We start from the raw sequence: 21,131 nt of genomic DNA, 5'->3' as shown, positions 1-21,131 counted from the left end.
CTCACCTTGGAGTCCCGTCATTTCTTCCGTTGTCCTTTCGAATTCAAGACCGAATCTATAGCCGTGGAGTTCTACTAGGAGCTCCGTGATAATGGAGACAATATTTATTCTGATCACTCTTCCACCCAGGTATTTTTCCCCCAAATAATTAAAGCCCATCATATTTAAATGCCAAATTTTGCTCTGTTTTAACCACCTCGGGTATAAGTTTTTAAATGCGTTACACGGTCATCTTCTTCTTGAAACAAGGGACGCGTAACGCTTTTAATTCTTCCAGGTGACTCAAGGTCTTTATAGGGAACATTAATTATCATCCGTGCCCTCAAGAACCATTTCAGCATGAAGGATTACTTGGCCCTTACTTTAACTGGCCCCCAAAGCCTTGTGTTTTGTGAGAATTTGTGTTTGTTTCTTTGTTTCTGCTTGTTGTGATTGTCGTTTAATTCATGTGCCTTTCTTCCCTTTTGGGGGGAAGGGGGCAGGGGGTGGGCAGTCACTGCTCTTCTCTAGAACCTGGTGCCTGCCTTCAACTGGATCTACGATGGAAAGATAAACACAGCCTTTTCAATTTCTGTCTACAACAACAGCAAGGAAATTCTAAGTAAATGCTCCAGGGAGCTCTCATAATAATAGTAAAAAGTGTCTGGGCAAGGCTTGATGACTCAGAAATCTTTTTACTTAATTACTAATCCCTCCCATCTGCTATTTCCAAAGCCAGATGCTGGCTGAAAAAATGTTACTTTAATCTTCAAAGCTGAGCATAAACTTCCCAATTGATGGGAATTAATTAATCCTATACTAATTTCCCAACTAAAAAAGAACAGACACAGAAAGGCATTATTTTATATATTTTTTTCTTGTTACAAAAGTAATCAATGGCCCTTATAAAAACTTTCGACAAATAGTTTTTATGGAAAAAAAAAACATAAATAACAAAGTTTCTTGTACCTAAATCTTTACACAAATCCTTGATGATTCCCCAGAAACAAACTTCTGGAAATAAAATTTCTGAGAAAAAGGGTGTGTTTCATGAGCTTTTCAAAACATGGCCAAACTGCCCTCCAGGAATTTCCCTCCTTATCATCACCAGGATCCATAAATTCCCTTTTTCTCTGTCTCTCTTCTCAGCTTGGATATTACCATTTTCTAAACATTTTCCAATCGTCCGTGTTCAATAGCATTTCATTGCTTGAATTTGCATTTCCTCTCATTATTTAGGTCTGATAGCTTTCATGTTTATTTGCCTTTTGTATTCATTCTTCAAACATTTCTTGTTTTCTCGCCTTCATTTATCTAGTGGAATGTTTGCCTTTTTATTATTTTTAACAGATAAAACTATCAACTTTCCTAATGAGGTTATCAACTCCATCATCTTACACTGGAAATATTTTTCCCATTTAATTTTGGTTTTGGTGCTTTATAAGTCAAGAAACTCTATGTTTCATGTAGTCAGTTCTATTAATATTTCCCTCTACATCTTCTTCCCTCATTCATGAGTTCAGAAATGCTTCCCACCCCCCGCCTAAGAACAGATAAATACTGAAATGCATGTTTCTAGTTCCTTTCTAGTTTAGCAATGATATTTAACTCTTTGTTACGTCTGGAATTTCCTTTGATGGATGGTATAAGGTAGAAACCTAACTTTATTTTTTCTACAAACAGTTATTAATAAATTATCAGGCAGGATCTTAAAATATGACTTCTTTCATTTCTCCCCTTTTTACTACTTGACTTCTGTGTCTTACGGTGTTTATGCTTTTGGCCTTCATAATCTGCTTCAAATCCTTTTTGGAAGTAGGTAGGGAATAAATAAAATATAATAAATAAACTTCCCCTGGGCTTGGTTGTATTAGTTTGCTGTGAATCATTCCAAAATCCTGGAATGTAGAGTATCCACATTTTTATTGTTTCAGCAAGATTAAACCTTAACACAGGTCACACGGATGGAAGAGTCAAACTGAAGACTGGACGCGGTTGACCTTTCTCTCTTGAAATGTGTTTTCTAGCTGGCCCCAGGGAAGATAATCAGTTGATAAAATTATATAGCCTCCCTTCTCCCTAACCATGGCCAGTCTTCTCTGTATCTGACTCTTTGAAACCCATGCCAAGGGGTGTAAGAGAGCAGAGTGAAAATGATTTCCCTTGCATTAGGCTCACTGGTGTGGCAAGCGTGTTTTAGGGACTGAAATTTCTTGCTGTCTGACTCCTGACTGCCTTCGACACCATAAACCAATGAAGTTTCCCCAAATTAACAAGGCTTAATTAACAGACAGCCTAAGATGCCAGCCTACAGTTAGTCCTTGCTGAAAGGGTGACCAGGTTCGGACAAGGGACCCAGCCTCCTTGGCCACAGCTGATTATCGGAGGCAAACACCTGGTCCAGGCCAGGAATTTGGGATGGCAACAGAAGAGCCAGAGCGGAGGACTCCCATGGCTGTGGGGCGGGGCTAGCCCTCTCTTTCCTGAGATGCCTGCTGAAGTGAAGCCAGCCAGTTCCCACAGCAAAGAAGAATGCACCAGACACAAAAGAAGGAAGGCTGACAAACCAGGTATTTCACCAGGAGTACATAACCTGGGTTTCTCACTGTCTGATTCCTGGCGCCAGGCCCTCAAGGTGTGCTGATACCCAAATTCCAGTAAATATCCGCACATCCATCCAGTGAATCCCATTTTTCTTGAGCTAATTAGAGTGGCCTCCGTTCCTGGCAAATGATGATCCTGATGAAGAAAGACACCCTTGTATCTGCGTCGCGCTCTCTAGTTTATCAGGGATCATCACTGACATTCTTTCTTTACCACCACCCTTTGACGGAGGTGGGTCAGAATTATCATTTCCTTCATTTTAGAAATGGAGAAAACTGTGATCTAAGAAGTCTTCGGTCACTAGTCCAAAGACACACAGCTAGAATATGACACGGCCGAGACTGATTCCCAACGTAACAAGCATTCCATTATATGATACCACTTTCTGGTAATCTTGGGAGACATTGAGGATTTACATTAAATGCTTCCTTTTACTTGGCATTCTTCCAGTGTCCACAGTAAGCCTGTCTGGTCGGCTTCAGCTGGGTTCCCTGCCCTGGTGCAAGACAATGTAGGGATTCTTGTGTCTTCAGTAGTTTAGCTGACCTTCAGGAAGCTTGAATGCTAAACATTCTTAGGGATTTCCCTAAGAAGCATTTCTCCCTATCAGTTAAGACAACACGTTTATTAAGTATACTTTATGGGTTTTGTATATGTTACATGCCATGGACAACATAAAACAATAACCCACCGTTGTCATTTAGAGAGCTTGTAATCTTGGAGATGTAGCATCCACATGCATGAAATACACTGGTGCATTGTTTGTATTTATAGATGCATAAGTACAGCTTTGCAATGAAAGCAATAAAATTGTTGTCCAAGTGTTAAATGAAAACTTGACTGAGTGGAATAAGTAAAGAAGAGATCCTACATTGGGAAGACTTGACTCAAACAGGAGTAGGCAGCCAGACTGAAAAGCACAGAAAAGGAGAAGGAGGAGGAGGAAGACAGAGATTAGGAGGAGAAGAGGAAGAAGGAGAGGAAGGAGGACAAAACGGGTAACAACTAGCACCCATTCGAGGACCACCCTAAAGACAGAGATTTCTTCTCCCTCCTAAAGCTATGAAAATACATAAACCATTCTCATGGACAACTGAGGGAGAAATGCCAAGACAGGGAGATTACCTAAGACACACAGCATTTTTATGCAAAAGAGATAGACCACTACCTAGGGGATGATTTATATAATAGGACGGAACCAAGCTTTAATTTGGATTATATATTTAGGTAATTCTTCCCGGATAACCAGTGAGTAGGGACTTAGGGGACATGCGATTTCTGTTGTAAGCAAATTTTAAAATTTTATTTTGTCTTCATATCCAAGCTGTACTAGGAGGTAAATTTGGGGATCCTGTTGTATAACCAATGCCAAAATTTCCAGCCCGGAAATAAATTACTGCGAGTGACCATTATAAAAAGCCACAGTCGGGGCGCCTGGGTGGCGCAGTCAGTTAAGCGTCCGACTTCAGCCAGGTCACGATCTCGCGGTCCGTGAGTTCGAGCCCCGCGTCGGGCTCTGGGCTGATGGCTCAGAGCCTGGAGCCTGTTTCCGATTCTGTGTCTCCCTCTCTCTCTGCCCCTCCCCCGCTCATGCTCTGTCTCTCTCTGTCCCAAAAATAAATAAACGTTGAAAAAAAAAAATTAAAAAAAAAAAAAAAAGCCACAGTCAGCAAATGACGCATCATGGAAAAATGACATTTCAGATGAGATTTAAGGGACGGCATGATGTGAATGGGACAACACGCGGGAAACTACAAAAGCGACAGAGAAACAGCAGAAATACATTTAGTGGCTATGAGGGACAGGGAACGGACTTGTCCAGTGAGGGTAGAAGTGACGAGAGCTCAACACGGAAAAGTCTAACCAGTTTCCGGAGGTCCCTGAAAGCAAGTGAGGGGAATTAAAAGCAATAAGGATTCACAGAGGGGACTGGCACAGAAAACACGGCATTTTAGGAGGGCCGGTGAGATGGCCGATGGACAGGGGTAGGAGCTGTGACAACAGAAAGCAAAGAACACCTCTCAGGGGAAACCGCCAGGAATTAGCCATCCATAGGACCCATAGTATGAAGAGTCTCTCGAGGGTCACATCAAATGTTGCCTCTTCTAGAAAGCCACCAGGGACCCCACGGTGCAGAGTTAACCATTTCTCCCCATCTGCGCTCACAGAAAAATGCGCTCATGCTTGCAAAACCACGCTCACCCAATTATGATAGACTCATTTTTAAAGGTATTTTCCCTTGGCTCTCTCCCAGCATTGCCTTTGGTACCATACACCCTGATATAAAAACGAGTAGTCAAATTCAAGTGTTAGAACTCCTTGCTGACGCATATGACTTCCTTTGGAAAGTCTCCACTGGCTCTGGGATACGCCTGATAAGGAAAACTCTCTCCCGAGGCCCCAGGGGCCTGGCCCTGGCTGTGAGGGTCTTTGCTGAGCACGACTGGAGGGTTATCTCTGAAGACGGCAGGTAGCTGGGATTAGGGGATGCTCCCCTAATCCTACAGGCCCTCAGCCCAAAGCACCATGTTCCCTGACAGAACGAAGCCAGGGAGAGCCGCAGAACCACAGCCTGATTTTTCAGGGGGGGCAGCATGGTCCTCATTTCCTGGCCATGCCTCCTGTTCCTGTACACGGGGAGTGGAATCTCTCCTTCTAGGGCCTCTGATGTGTGTGCCGAATGCATCCACACTTCACAACGAAAGGATATTCGATCTTCGAGCGCCTGGAGCCTGTCGTTCTCAGATATCTTCTACTGAAGTGGGCACAAGTCAGGAACGCGGCTGTCGGGGTCTGTCCGCATCAAGCCAGATCCTCCCCTGTGCCGGGGACCCCTTGGGCCACTGAAGTGGAAAGCCCATGCCACGGAGGGCTTCATTTCCATGACTTCCCTCAGCTGCTTCTCCTCGTCCTTTCTCTGCTGTTCCCTGATCTCTGTCACTGGCCGACTGTGAATCTTCAGGAGGTCTCTCCTGCAGCTTCTGTAACGGTGTCTGAAAGGGGAACGTTCTGGCAACCGCCCCTGCCAGTCAGTCATGTGTTTGTGGGTCGGGAAAAGCAGCCATGTCTTAAACCACCGTCCGTAGTGTTATCCCATCCCCTAACAAAGCTCAAGACCTTTCAGGCTCCTTTCCAAGAGGCAGGCTGGTGTAGCAGAGTGCTTAACGCTGGCACTCCAGAGCCTGGGGGTGGACTGCCTGGGGTTTAATTCAGCTCTGTGACCTTGGGCAGGCTACCTAAATCTCCTCCTGTGTATGAGTGGATATAAAAATAATACCTACTTTGTAGAGATGCTATGAGGACTATCATGGGTTTGTTCGTGGTCAGGCACTTAGAGTAATGCCTGCACTTAGGAAGTACTTAGTGTGATCTATTATTATTATCATCATCATCATCATCATCATCATCATCATCATCAGTGATTTTTGCTAACAGTTAAAAAGCTTGTACACATAGATGACAAACTCTGTGGTTCTGAGGATGAGAGCTTGAGGCTTCAGACAAGGAGGAACAGAAGTACGAGCCATCTCCGGGATGGGATGGAAGAGTAGGTCCCTGGGGCTCACTGGCAGTGACCTCTGATCCTCCATGGAGTAGGCTTCCCTGATCACTGAGATGGTGAGGTCCCTCCGGTGGGAATGGGAGGTCTCGCGGCCCGATGGGATAGGCTCTCAGGCCCCAGAGCTATAGGTGTGGACATCTCTGAACCACAAGGCAAATCTCCCTCATAAGAGGGCTTCATCATGGAATCACAAAAGGCAGCGTCCTTCAGAAAAGCGGGTGACGGGCCCCATCTCCAGGGACACGGGAAGCCACTGGCTGCGGTGCCAGCATGGCCGGCCTTCAGCCGGGACACTGAATGACAGCGAGAAGCTGGGGTGCACTGATGGGAGCCCGGTTCCCTCTTTCCTGGAGGTAGGTCATAGACTGGTCCCCCTCCTGCCCTCTGCACCACCCTGCGCAACACAGAGGTGGCGATTTCAAAAGGGAGAGTCTAAACCCCAATTAACAAAGCAGGAGGCAGGGCACCTGAGTGGTTGGGGCAGTCAAGCATCCAACTCTTGGTTTCGGCTCAGGTCACCATCTCACAGTTCATGGGATCGTGCCCCACACTGGGCTCTGCGCTGACAGCACGGAGCCTGCTCGGGATTCCGTCTCTCCCTCTCTCTGCCTCTTCCCTACTGGTGCTCTCACCGTCTCTCTCAAAATAAATAAATAAACATAAAAAAATAATAAAGCAGGAAGCAACTCCAGAAAAGATGTGACTATCTTTGTGCCCCGAGTTCATGGGGTTACTTCACTTATGGCACTTGACCTCCTTGTGACGTTTCTATGTATATTCCCAGGAACGTACTGTATATCTCTCCCGCGAAGGAACAGACTCCTCAGAGATCCCCAGCAGCTGGGGCTGCACGGACCCCCTCTGGTCTGCAGGAGGACTTGAGCACGCACGACTGCACCCCACGGCCGTGAAGGACCTGCCACAACCCCCCTTCCTTGCCTAAAAGGAATTCGGTGGAAAAACTCTGAGCTTGTGATGGCAGGCATGGAGATTAACACCACATTCTTATGAAATCTCTGTAAGGACTCCAACGCTGAGAACTACAAGGAGCAACATTCACACTGCTCTCCTCTCTGCTGGTCACCACCTTCTACACATGTATTTCTCCCCAGCCTAGAAGGTGGTAAAGGTTCCTGCAGGATCCTCCCAGAGGGGCCCTCAGTTAGAGACCACAGGGACCCCCCAAGTCCCACGGAGCCTCAGGGGCATGGGATCTTCACTCAAGTGCACCAAAGTCCTAGCCCTTGTACCTGAGATGTGGTAGGTTGTAGTAGATTACGTTGTGTGCCCACATTGTATGACCGACACTCCCAGACCCTCGTAACACTTGTGTTGAAGAAGATGCCTTCTTGGAATTCGCGAGAGCACAGAGCACACACAGACACGCACGCACGCAGAGACCCAAGAATGAAATCTCAAACTGCCACACCTTGATCTGGGCATTTAAAATGAATTCTCCTAGGGGCGCCTAGATGGCTCAGTTGGTTGAGCGTCCAACACTTGATTTCAGATCATGTCATGATCCCAGGGTTGCAGGATTGAGCCCCACATCGGCCTCTGCGCTTAGTGTAGAGCCTACTTAAGATTCTCTCTCTCTCTCTCTCTCTCTCAAAAAAACCCTAAATATAAAAAACAATTTAAAAAAATAGGCACCCAGGCAAAAGGCAGTAGACCTAACTGCCTCTTAGGTAAACCCTTAGGTTGTTAATGAATTCACGTGCTTGTATAGGAGACAATGCTAGACTGGGTTTGCATCCACATGCCCACCTTTGTGCCGAGGTCAATCTCTCTGCCTTTGGTGCCCCAACCTGGACCTCAGCTCATTGAATTAAGCATCATGCACACGTGTGTGTTCCGATTCCTTGGACCTCTATCTGGTCGTAGGACATGTGAAATCTATTTGCCTTGTCACCCAAAATTTCTCCGAGGATATAATGGACACCAATCTGGCCACCCAAGGCCTGAGTGATATTGGAGTTTGCCCAATAAATAAGTGCCCATGTTTCCCACTTAAATTTGAAACCAGCTGTAAGAGAAAGAAAAATACTTCTGCTTGGTCACTGATAAAAACCGCAAACATGGCTGAGCCCCGCAGTCAGAAGGTCTCACTCACACTGTGTGCCCAGGGCTGCTCCCCCAGGAAAAGTTTTGGTCTGCGGAAGACAAGCACTCAGACAGGACTTCTGTCTCACACTGGCCCAGGACAGAGAAGGGAGAGACAGGGACAAAGCCCCAGTGAGTAAAATTTTTTAAATAAATTAATCACAACCAACGGAGGAAAATGGACTTACAGAAAATCCAAATCTCACTTAGATTTCCAGATTCTCATAGTTTCCTTTTATTTCCCTTCATTTTGATTTGGGTATATATCGCTAACAAGGGAAATGTTTTAAGTGGAAATAGGATTGGTTCCTTCTGATATCTATTTTGCGTTTTCAGATCTGTAAAGCAAAATGTTTGCATTTTGTTTTTAAGTGCTCAGCGTTGTAGAATAAGAGTGAGGCTTCTAAACCCATCCCTATGTGGGATTTTCTTGCATCACCTATAGAGCTCTCTTAACATATTTTGCAGTGGGCAGGACAGGTGGTTTGGAGCAGGGAAAGAAAGCAGAGACCGGTTCAAGTCTGTGCTCTTCCTTTGAGACCCTTGGAAAATAATTTTACTTCTCTCAGCCCCAGGCCCCTCATTTGCAAAAAAGAAATAACCACACCTCATCTGCCTACATCTCAGAGACTGTGTGAAGGTCCAATGACATACCGTACCTAAAAGCACTTTGAACTTTGAAGGTGTTTTACAGGTATTAGGTATTGTTTCGATGAATTCAGAAATTATTAAATACTTGCCAAATAAGTTTGTACATTTGAAATGGCCTCAAAAGGTAGTAGAAATGGAAAGCACGAGATATACAAAAATCTGTTGTCAATTAAAAAATACTTAAATTTTCCACAAAGGGTACCAAGAAGCCATTAGCTTTATAGTACACATTATAATACTCTAACTTAAAACATGAACTTATTTTATTGGATTATATATTTGTGTTATAGAACTTACATGGTTGCTGCACGTCTTGTATCGAATATTCTGCCCTTCGCAATTCCTAGAGGAAAAAAGGGGACAAAGAAATGATTTCATAGAAGTGGCAAGCAGCACAAAAGAAAAAAGGGAAGGGAAGGGAAGGGAAGGGAAGGGAAGGGAAGGGAAGGGAAGGGAAGGGAAGGGAAGGGAAGGAAAAAGAAAAGGATGGAGAAGGGAGGGAGGGAGGGGAGGGAGGAAGGAAGGAAGAACAATAAATACAAGGTGATACCGATAAAACTTTTATTGTTTATGTCACCTCAGAGATTCAAAGTTTAAATTCTAAGAAATAACTTTCAAAAATCAGGAGGGCAAAAAAGTCTCATGAAAGTGTCACTTTAAAGAGAGTGAATTCTTGAGCTGAATTCATGTCATGATATTACTTATGTGCAGTTTTTACTCTGGGATCCATATGACCACTGAAATGAACGTGTGTGCATACCTGAACTACGGGTAGAAGCATGTGGGCACCACGCCCCTCACTCACTGAAGCAACCTCAGTCAGCCGCGCATTCCGTGACCTCCTTCTCTAATCAATATGGTGATCTCAACGAGAAATCTGCTTGAGGCGATGCGTCCACTTCTGATTTCGACTACTGGCCTTACTAAATGGATACTACAAAATAGGGTTCGGGGGGGCTTTCTCGGGAAACCAGTACTGTAGGGTCTGAAGTCACATACAGGTTTGAGAATCCTCTAGAAAGGGTCACCGCGTACCGTTTCCTCCCCTCCAGCCACTGGTTCTAGAACTTTGCCACTCACTCTCTGAGCAGATTTTTCCTTGGATGTTTGAAGTTCCCTGTGGCAGGAACTTTCCCCAGTCAGCGCTCGCTGGTCTATAGTTTATATTAACTCCTTAAAGTTATCCGATCCACTAATGGCACCTCTCCCAACTTTTCAATTACGTGTTTTTACCTTTGGTATTCCTGGTCAGTTCAATGGCAGATTTGCAGCAAAGAAAGCTAACCACAGGCTTCACTCATCACCTTGTGTTAAAAGTCAACTGATACTATTTCAATTGTTTTAAAATATTTAGCCCTAGAAGAAGAGAAATCTTTACCGAGTGGATCTGATTTTTTGCTGGTATGGCTTAAATAAGAGCCTATATGAAATGATTCACAATCTGTTTCAGCAATATACAATTCATGGCACACGCTGACGATGCTATTTTTATTGATTACAAAAAGAGTAAGTGAACACTAATAACATGCCAAGAAGTATAAAGGAGGATAATCGATCTTTCCAAATCCCATCACCAAGATTTACACTCTCCATATTTTGGCATCCAATCATCCAGTATTTCTGCATGATTTACTGACAGATGTGAAAGCATACTACTAATTCAACTTTGTATTAGTTTTGATCTAAGATAGCAAACATTCCTCCCGCTTTACTACTAATTCTTTGAAGAAATTCTTTTAATAACTACATAAAAGTCCATTATGCAGACATTACACTTTTTATAGTTTTGAATTTAAAATTTTCTTAACTGTGGTAAAATCCACATAACACAAATTTACGTCTTAACCATTTTTAGGTCTACAACTCAGCATTAAGTATATCCATATTGTAGTACAAACATTACCTTTCATGGTTATTTATGCTGCCTCCTTTTCCCCCTGTAGTTTTTAAATTTACATACGGTGAAATTCACTTTGGGGGGGCGGTGTACAATTTTATGAGGTTTTACAAATCCACCCTCCCCCTGACTCATTTGCTTTTCACGTAGTGATTATTTTGTATTTTATTATGTCTCCTGGTTTTTGATCCTGCTTTTCACTTCTCCTTCCTTTGCCATCCTTCTCAAACTGCCCCTTCCCCACTTATGTCTCATATCATATTCATGTTCCTTTCTGTTGCATTTGCAGAATGTACCCCTCATGGAAGTGAGAAGGCATATGGGAGGAAGTCTGGGGGTGAAAAAATAAAAGCATCATAGCTGCCTCCAAAAGCATTATCTACATGATAGTTAAATTGCTGAACTTGAAGGCAGACAAGGTATCCGATTAGTTGCCCCTTTTTAATGTAATTCTCATGACTTTGGGATGAGAACATCTTCCCAGATGTTACTGTAAAAGGCTGATCCAGTCTTGGTATTTTGTAACACTTCCTATATCCTTTTTTTGTGTGTCTTGTCATAGGTATATGGCTCTGAAATTTATTAAACCTTCAGTGAGGCTACATCAAACTTTAAATATTCAAGAAGCACCACACTGGGAGGCTGGCGGGAAAACAGTATTAGGGTGGAGAAGGCTCTCTCTTGGTCAAGGGGAAGTGACGCCATTCTCCTGGGAGACAACAGCTATGCCAGTGGACAAGGTCATGTACTTACATAACTTATTTCATTGTGCTTTTTATGTGTGGAAAAAAAGAAGAAAATAAATTACAGAAAAAGTGAAAGGGTAATTTAAAGTACTCTGTTTATTTTGGAAAGGCCCCGAATGAGGAAAGCAACTAATAGATTAGGGAAGTGATAACCAAAACTTTTGAACCATGCTGACTTGGAACCCTAAAAAGCTTTTAATTCTCATTTCCAGAGAGCAGGAAAATGGCAAAGGTACATTTTAAGAGAGTATCTGAATTGATCTAAATACTGATATACAAAAAATGTCAAAACTTAGGAAGCATGGAGTTTTCTCTAAAAGCGTTTTGGGACTTCAAAAAAATTATCCCTGATGCATTTTTCCCAACTGCTTGACTTCAGCCATTTAAATGAAAAACAAAATTACTTTTAGAAGAAGTTTGAAACTAAAAGGAAAGAGCCTATGAGGTGAAAACAGCTGATGATTGTGTCTCAGGTCTGCTGTGTGGCCCATATAGTCATGGTCCACACCCCACGGTCCCGATTATAAGCCTAGCATCCAGGAGGCATGAACTTGTACCCCAACTGGTGAGCCTGAAAATCTACATGTGAAACATCAGTGTATCTCCACTACAAATCCCACCACAACAGCAGCAAAATGGTATGGAAAGAGCATTTTACCGCATGAATTCTCAAAATATAAAGGACCATTCTGGATTCATCCTTCTCCAGCAACTTCTTACCAGGAAGTACTATGTACCAGGATGTGGATATAAAGATTCAGGGACACTATCTCTCAATTCCCCTAACACATCAGTATGTGTGTATGTATGTGTGTATATATATACATATATATATATGTATATATATATAAATATTTTTTTAACCCAGTAGTTTTATATATATATATATATATATATATATATATATATATATATATATATATATAATTTTTTTTTTTTTTAACCCAACCATCTGGCCAACATTTTTAATGTTCTACCTAGCACACAGTAAACTCGCTGACTGGTCTCTATTGATGTGGCTTTGGTTACAATTTAGCATGAAAATGAATCACCACTTTATGAAACAGGCATAAAATGAAATGCAAGTTATTTTAAAGTTAAGGACACTGGAGTCCTAATTCCCCAAGCAGGAACCTGCCAGCTTATTCTGGAAATAATTCCTTTGGCCTGCAGCAACTGAGCTACAGAAATATTGCTTCCAAGTTTTTAATTTCATTCTAATTATTATATGCAAGAGCTAATGGTTATCAGGAGTATATGAAAATTCAAGAACATCATTTCACAATTATGTATTTTCTATCCATTACAACATTCATAACACCCTGAAATTGGAGATTTTTGAAGCCATAAATTTATGAATATATAAAAAACATATGTTGATTCCACATGAGGATACATTAAAAACATTAATAAAATTTCCCCGGAGTTTATAGCAGGATAATTTATTACGTTCATTTGATGATATATTGACTCAAACACTAGTGTCTTAAAGACTGAGAAGCATGTGTCTGAAGAATAAAAATATATTAATTTTTTAAATAGTAGTTAACTTAAATCTGTGTTCCCCATGGCTGGCAGTTGACTAGAATATCAAGTTACAAATTTCTGCAAGACAGACATCCTGGCTGGGGCACGCTTTGCAGTGCAAAAGAAATGACTGTGTATTTAAATATAATCAAAGTCTGAAAAAAAAATTATCCACAAAAAATAAATGAGCAGAAGAGCCACATTCATCCCCTTCCCTAAATCATGAATTTCAGTAAGTGCCCCGATAACAACAGAGGGCACTGAAATGCTTTCAAAAGCTTTGGGATGGCTTTTTGTTTGATTTTGTATGTAACCACCTCCATATTCCTTTTCCAAGACAAACTGACCACAGAGCTCAATATTCATGAAGACTTAACAACTCTCTAAGGCTGTTCTAGGATAAAGAGACCTGATAAGCTTTCCAAGGGAAGGAGGTTTCCTTCTCAATCCCCTCGGAGTACTTCCAAAACGACAGTAAAAGTTCTTAATATGTGAGTGGGTCACGAGTGATTAGTTTGATGCTTCCTGAAAGACGGGGAGTAGGGATGAGTGAACCAGTAACAAATCCGCTGCAAATTTAATTTTTATGCAGAGAAATAACGTTGCTGTCCCCAGTTCTTATGGAAGACACGGAATGAGTGGGTGTGCCATTGGCCTGGCCCCATACCAGGAACCAAGCTGGAACAGGACATATATTGCCATGCATTTATCTTATATTTAATTCTCTCATTTAATTTTTTTAATGTTTTTCTAAAGTTTGTTTGTTGTCGTTGTTTTTGTTGTTGTTTTAAGAGATAGAGGGAGGGGCAGACAGAGAGAGAAGCAGGCTCTGTGCCATCAGCACAGAGCCCGACATGGGGCTTGAACCCACAAACTCTGAGATCATGACCTGAGCCAAAATCAAGGGTTGGGTGTTTAACCAACTGAGTCACCCAGGCGCCCCCCCCACCCATTTAATTTGTTTAATATTTGATTAGGATCTTTTCTAGCCGGACCTATTTTTTTCAAATTAGATGAGCTCAGGGAATAAACAAATGTGGAGATTCTCAGGCCTAAGAGCAAGTTTCAGAATACAGGTTAAGATTTGTGCATAAATAAACTAAAAAAAAAAAACAAACCCAAACATTAAAATCCTTAAAAAAATGAAAAAAAAATAAGCAAGTACTACTTTGGAGATGGGCACTCAAAACATAGTAGCAATATTTAGGGTTGAATTGTTTTGTGTTCTTACAAGTATTTTATTATGAAATGTTTTAAGCCCACAATAAAAGAATGATACAAACTCATACATACACCAGCAAGCTTCATCATTTCTGAAAGTGTTCTTCAGATTTATTTATCACTTATTTATCTATCTATCTAATCTATCTATAGTAGGTATCTATCATCTATCCATCTTATCTATCTATCTATAGTAGGCATCTATCATCTATCTATCTATCTATCTATCTATCTATCTATCTATCTATCTATCTACCTACCTACCTACCTACCTACCTACCTACCTACCTACCTATCTATCTTAGTTTAAAGTAGGCTTCATGCCCAGCGTGGAGCCCAACGAGGGACTTGAATTTACAACCCTGAGATCAAGACCTGAGCTGAGATCAAGAGTCAGACACTCGGCTGACTGAGCCACCCAGGCATCTCTCTTTGGATTTATTTTTGAGAAATCTATCATTACAAATACGGGGGATGCTCTCTGCCAATCCTCCTCAATCCTATTTCCCTGCCTCCCTCTGCAGGGACAACTAAGTAAATGGTATCACAGTGTGCATAATCTTCCACAGCTTGATTTTTAAAATTTTTATAGACACTATGTTTTTGAAAATATCCACGTGGATAGATGCAACTCTAATTTATTTGTTTTTATGGTTCCATAGTAACCCAATGTATAAATACACCACCATTAATTTATCAATTCTTTTTATTTTCTATTGATCAATTTTCCTAAAGTTTTTGAAGATTCTGCAATAAGCAATCTCACACAACCACCTTAGGCATATCTGCACGTATTTCTCTGGGATATATACCTGCGTGGGACCGCCCTGTTGTGGGCATTTACATCTTCACTGCTACTAGATATTGACAAATTGCTCTTTAAAGTGGGAATACTGATTTTCACCCCAGTTTGTAGCACAAAAAGGTTCTAGCTTTTACATGCCTAGGTCAATATTTGGCATTTTATTTTATTTTATCTTAATTTATTTTGAGAGAGAGAGAGAGAGAGAGAGAGCAAGCAGGGGAGGGACAAGAGAGGGAGACAGAATCCCGAGCAGGCTCCACACTGTCCGCACAGAGTCCAATGCAGGGCTTGAACTCACAAACCATGAGATCATGACCTGAGCCAAACTCAAGAATCAGATACTTAATCAATTAAAGCCACGTAGGCACCCCAATATTTGGCATTTAAAAACTTATAAAGTTTTTTCCCAACACGAAGAACATAAAATATCTCACTTTGTATTCTTTTGCATCTTTTTGGTAATGAGGTTAATTTTGTCATTTGTTTTTGACGATGCAGAGTTTCCCATCACATCCTTTCTTCATTTTTCTACAGCTTTGGTTTCGGTTTACTGTTAAGTAGAAGTTATTTAAATATTTCAGACACTAGTCCCTTATTGGCTATATTCACTGTCAAGAGCCTCCTACTCTAGGCTTTTCTTTTGGCTTATAGTACATTTTTATGATACAGAAGTGCTTGTGTAGTGTGCTTGAATTTATCAGTATTTTCCTTTGTAACTTAAACTCTTTGTATCTTAATTAAGGAATAATTCACTACCCAGAGATCATAAAGACATTCTCTGGTATTTTCTTCTAAATATTTTCAAGCTTTGCTTTTCATACATAGACTCTAACAAACCTAGAATGTATTTTTTATGTGCATTGACATTTTCTAATATTTTCCCTTTGTATATCAATAATCATAGGTGATCCCCATATATTGAATATCCACCCTTTCTCCACAAATTTTTAATGCCACCTCTAATACATAGCAAACTTCTATATATGCATGTTTTTGTTTCTTGCATCTCCATTTTGCTATATTTCATTACATTTTGCTATTATTTGTGCCTTGGCTACTACTGTAGTTAAATATTTTAAATTTTAGTATCGGGGCAAGTTGCTCATTCTGTTGTTTGAAAAACTGTTTTCATTACCTTTGCATTTCCATTTGATTCTTTTTTTTTAATTTTTTAAACATTTATTCATTTTTGAAAAACAGAGCGCAAACAGAAGAGAGTCAGAGAGAGAGGTAGACACAGAATCCAAAGCAGGCTCCAGGCTCCGAGTTGTCAGCACAGAGCCCGATGCGGAGCTTGAACCCATGAACCATGAGATCATGACCTGGGCCGAAGTCAGACGCCCAACTGACTGAGCCACCCAGGCGCCCCTCCATTCGATTCTTAGAATTGGTATTACACTTAATTTAAAGATTAATTTTAGGGGGGAAAGTTGGCATTTTTATGATGTGACTTTCTATTTATGAACATATTACATCTCACCATTTATTCAGATGAGATTTTAACTTTTTCAAAAAGGTCTTGTACATCTACTGAATATTTTACAAGGTACCTTATATTTTGTTAGTAGTATAAATGGCATCTTTTTGAAATTTTGCTTTCTTGGTTCTTGCTAGTGTACAAGAATACAGTTGTTATGTGTACATTAATCTTGTTTCCAGCAATGGGACCCTTATTAGTCCTATTTTTTTAATGTGGAGATATTCTTACATGTTCTCTTAGACAATCAGGTAGTCTCTGAATCATGAGAACTTTATTTCTTCCTTTCTAATTCTTATACTAATAAGTATTTCCAATACTTTGTATTTCTTTTTCTTGCCTTATTACACTGACTAGGACCTCAAATACAATAACAAATATAAACAATGACAGCCAAGCATCCTTATTTTATACCTAATATCAGAGAAAGTACAGTAACATTTTATTCGGAAGGAGGATATCTACCATAGACCAAAAGAGCACACCTCTATTTCTACTTTGCTAAATTTTTCTTCTCAATTATTAAAAAAGTTGCATGGATTTAGATAACTGTAATTTTTCTCTTACATCATCAATGCTGTGCTTGATGGTGCTTACTCATGGCAAATGTTTCCTTTTGTATTATGTATTTTAGGATTGCAAGCTAATCTTAAATCAGGGATCTACTGATAGGAATAGGAATCCCTTATGGTCTGCCTTGGTGGTCTGTCCCTCCATATCTTTTACTACCGCTAGTAGCTTCATACTATCAAGGGTTACAAGACCACTTTTCACATTAATTTCTCACCTCAAAGCTTCCACAATAATATGGGATATATTCATTAATTCAATATACCTGATATATGTAAATCAATATACCTGTACCTCAAACTCTTGGAAGAACAGGTCTATTGTTCCAAAGTGGAAACTTTTTTAAATTCGGTGTTAAAACCAAGAATCTAAAATTCTCTATGCTGGCATATGGCTCCCCCTTTTTTTTTGCAGGGTTGGGAGGGAGGTCCTAGTCCATCTTTTTAGTAAACATATGGACTTCAAAAGTCCTGCCTTTATATTATGGTTGGAGTTCCTACACTGTGCCTCATATACACTCAAGACCTGATCTCTTGTGAAAATGAAGGAATTAAAACTCAACAGCCTGAGTTCTGGAGACCAACAGACCCCCTCTCCATTTTCCATGTAGGCATCAGGTATGCACTGACTGGTCTGGCATTCAGGTACCTCTGTGTTTTTTTTGGTTCTGTTGATTTCCTTTATTTCTTGTAGGTTCACCTTCACTTTTTCATTAAAACTTTTAATGTTATGTTTTTTTAAAATCCAAGTTTGATTGACATAAAACATTATATTAGTTTTGGGTATACAATAGAGCAATTCAACAATTCTATACATTACTCAATGCTTACCAGGAGGAGCACATTATCTATTTTACCCATCCCCCACTCTCCTCACTTCTGGCAACATCCAATTTGTTCTCTGTACTTAAGAGTCTGTTTTGTTTTTGTTTTTGTTTTTGTCTTTTTCCTCTGTCTGTTATGTTTCTTAAATTCCACACATGAATGAAATCTTATGCTATTTGTCTTTCTCTGATGGACATATTTCACTTAGCATTATACCCTCCTGCTCCATCCATGTTGTTGAAAATGGCAAGATTTCATTCTTTTTTATGGTTGAGTACTATTCTATTTTTATACGTACTGCATCTTTTTTAGCCATTCATCTATAGATGGACACTTGGGTGGCTTCCATATCTTAGCTATTATAATTAATGCTGAAACAAACAGAGGAGTATTTTTAGTGTTTTCATTTTCTTTGGGTAAATCACCCAGTATGGAATTACTGGATCATATGGTAATTCTATTTTTAATTTTTTTGAGGAACATCCACACTGTTTTCTACAGTAACTGCACAGTTAGCATTCCACATCAGCCATAGAAATATTTTTCTAGATATGTCTCCTCTGGAAAGAGAAACTAAAGCAAAACTAAACTACTGGGACCGCAAAAAAATAAAAAAAAAACTTTTGCAAAGGAAACCATCAACAAAAAACAAAAAGGGTATCTATTTAATAAGAGAACATATTTGCAAATGATATACCCAAGAAGAGGCTTATTCCAAAAATATATAAAGAGCTTACACAACTCAACACCAAAAAAAGAAATAATCCAATTAAAAATTGGCAGAGGACCTGAATAGACATTTTTCCAGAGAAGACACACAGATGGCTGACACATTGGATAGATGCTCAACACGACTAATCATGAGGGGAATGCAAATTAAAACCACAATGAGATATCACTCTATACCTGTCAGGATGGCTGAAATCAAAATACAAGTAGCAACAAGTGTTGGCGAGGATGTGGAGAAAAAGGAAACTTCAAGCACTGCTGGTGAGAAGGCTTTATTTTTTAAAGCAGTTTTAGGTTCACAGCAAAATTGAGGGGAAGGTTCAGAGAGGTCCCATACTCATCTCTCTGCCCCTACATAAGCACAGCTTCCCGAATATCAACATCCCCAACCAGAGTGGTACCTTATTTACAACTGATGAATCTACATTGACACATTATAATCGCCCGAAGTCCATAGGTTATGTTATGGTTAATTCTTGAGGTTTATCCAGTAGGTTTAGGTTTGAACATAAGTATATCAACATGTATCCATCATTATGGCATCACAGAGAGCATTTTCACTGCCATAACAATCCTCTGTGCCTTGCCAATCCATCCCTTCCCCACCCCCAACACCTGACAACCACAGTCTCCATAGTTTTGCCTTTTCCACAATGTCATACAGTTAGAACCACAGTATGAAGCCTTCCAGATTGGCTGCATGCACTTAGGAGTATGCATTTAAGGTTCCTACATGTCTTTCCATGGCTTAATAGCCCATTTCTTTTTAGCAATAAATGACATTCCATTGTCTGGATGGACCACAGTTTGTTTATCCATTCCTCTCCTGGAGAGCATTTTGGTTGCTTCCACGTTTTGGTAATTATGAATAAAGCTGCTACAGACATCCGTGTGCAGGTTTTTGAGTTGCTATCAGATTTCAACTCTTTTGGTAAATACCAAGGAGTGCAACTGCTGGCTAGGGTGGTAAAAGAATGTCTAGTTTTGCAAGAAACTGCTAAACCACCTTCAAAGGTGGCTGCCCCATTTTGCATTCCCACCAGCCACCGTGTTGTTCCTGTTGTCCCACATCCTCGCCAGCGAGTGGTGTTGTCAGTGTTTCACATTCTAGCCACCTAATAGATGTCTAGTGGTGATTCACTGTTGCTTAATTTGCATTTCTCTGATGACATATGATGGGTGGTATTTTTCCATATGTTTATTTGCCATCCGTATGTCTTCTTTGGTGCAGTGCCTGTTAAGGAATTTGGCCCATTTTTCAATTAGGTTGTCCATTTTCTTATCGTTGAAGAAAATCTTTTTACAGATCTTAGTATATTTCTTTTTCAGATGTGTCTTTTGCAAATATTTTCTCCCAGTCTGAGGTTTCCCTTCTCATTCTCTTGGCATTGTCTTTTGCAGAGCAGAATGTTTTAATTTCAATTGAAGTGCCTGTGGTAGTGTATCTAAAGTCATTGTCATCGCCATACTGACGGTCATCCTTATATTCTCCTATGCTATCTTCTAGAATATAGTTCTGTGTTATATTTATGTATATGATGATCCATTTTGAGTTAACTTTTATGAATGATGCAAATATGTATCTAAATTCTGGTTTTTTTGTATGAAAATGTCCAGTCGTTTCACACCATATTTTGAAGAGACTATCTTTGCTCCATTGTACTGCCTTTGCTCCTTTGTCAAAGATCACTTAACTATATGTATGTGGATCTATTTCTGGGCTCTCTATCCTGTTCCACTGATCTATTTAATATTCTTTCACCAATACCATATTGTCTTGATTATGGCAGCTTTATTGTAAATCTAGACATCAGATAGTGTCAATCCTCCGACACTGTCCTTCTCCTTCAACATTTTGTTGGCTATTCTGGGTCTGCCTCTCCACATACATTTTAAAATCAGTTTGTCAGTATCTTACAAAATAACTTGCTGGGATTCTGATTGGGATTGCACTGAATCTATAGACCAGGTTGGGAGGAACTGACATCTTCACAGTATTAAGTCTTTCTATCCATGAACATGGAGTAACTCTTCATTAGGTTTTATTATTTTTTTTAAAGATTTATATTCTATTTTACCTGGCATTTCTAGGAGTTTTTTTTCTAACTAAATTAAATCTTTTATTTAAAAATAAGTGTAAATCACATGCATTTGTAAGAAATAATGAAAAGAGATCCCACGTACAGTTGACCTTATTTCCCTCGATGTTAACATCTTGCAAAAGTATAGAACAATAACATAATCAGGATACCGACATTTATACAGTCAAAATATAGAACGTTTGTATCACCACAAGGATCCTTCAAGTTGTCTTTTATAACTGTAGTACTTTCTTTCTTCTCATGTTTACCTCCTCCTTAATACCTGGCAACTACTAATCTGTTCTCCGTTTCTATTTGTTGTTGTTATTGTTGTTATTTTAAGAATACTACATAG

At 40.2% G+C, this 21,131-nt stretch overlaps 1 protein-coding gene across 3 annotated transcripts in view; it reads right to left on the bottom strand.

The window, feature by feature from the left end:
* The window catches only part of ADAMTSL3 (ADAMTS like 3), a 353,901-nt gene that overhangs the window by 211,734 nt on the left and 121,036 nt on the right, over positions 1-21,131 (bottom strand). For 2 of the 3 annotated variants that reach the window (XM_086711720.1, XM_086711719.1), the window contains exon 5: positions 9,197-9,242. In XM_086711720.1, coding sequence (XP_086567846.1) covers positions 9,197-9,242 — 46 coding nt within the window. Of the gene's footprint in view, positions 1-9,196; positions 9,245-21,131 lie in introns of those variants that run through there. The other variant, XM_086711721.1, reaches the window with a different exon arrangement.

This window comes from Puma concolor, chromosome B3, assembly GCF_028749965.1.
Source record: "Puma concolor isolate L17-30 chromosome B3, mPumCon1.1.hap2, whole genome shotgun sequence".
Classification (NCBI taxonomy): Eukaryota; Metazoa; Chordata; class Mammalia; order Carnivora; family Felidae; genus Puma; species Puma concolor.
Note: the sequence above shows the minus strand (reverse complement) of the source record. Positions and strands in the feature narration are given on the sequence as shown.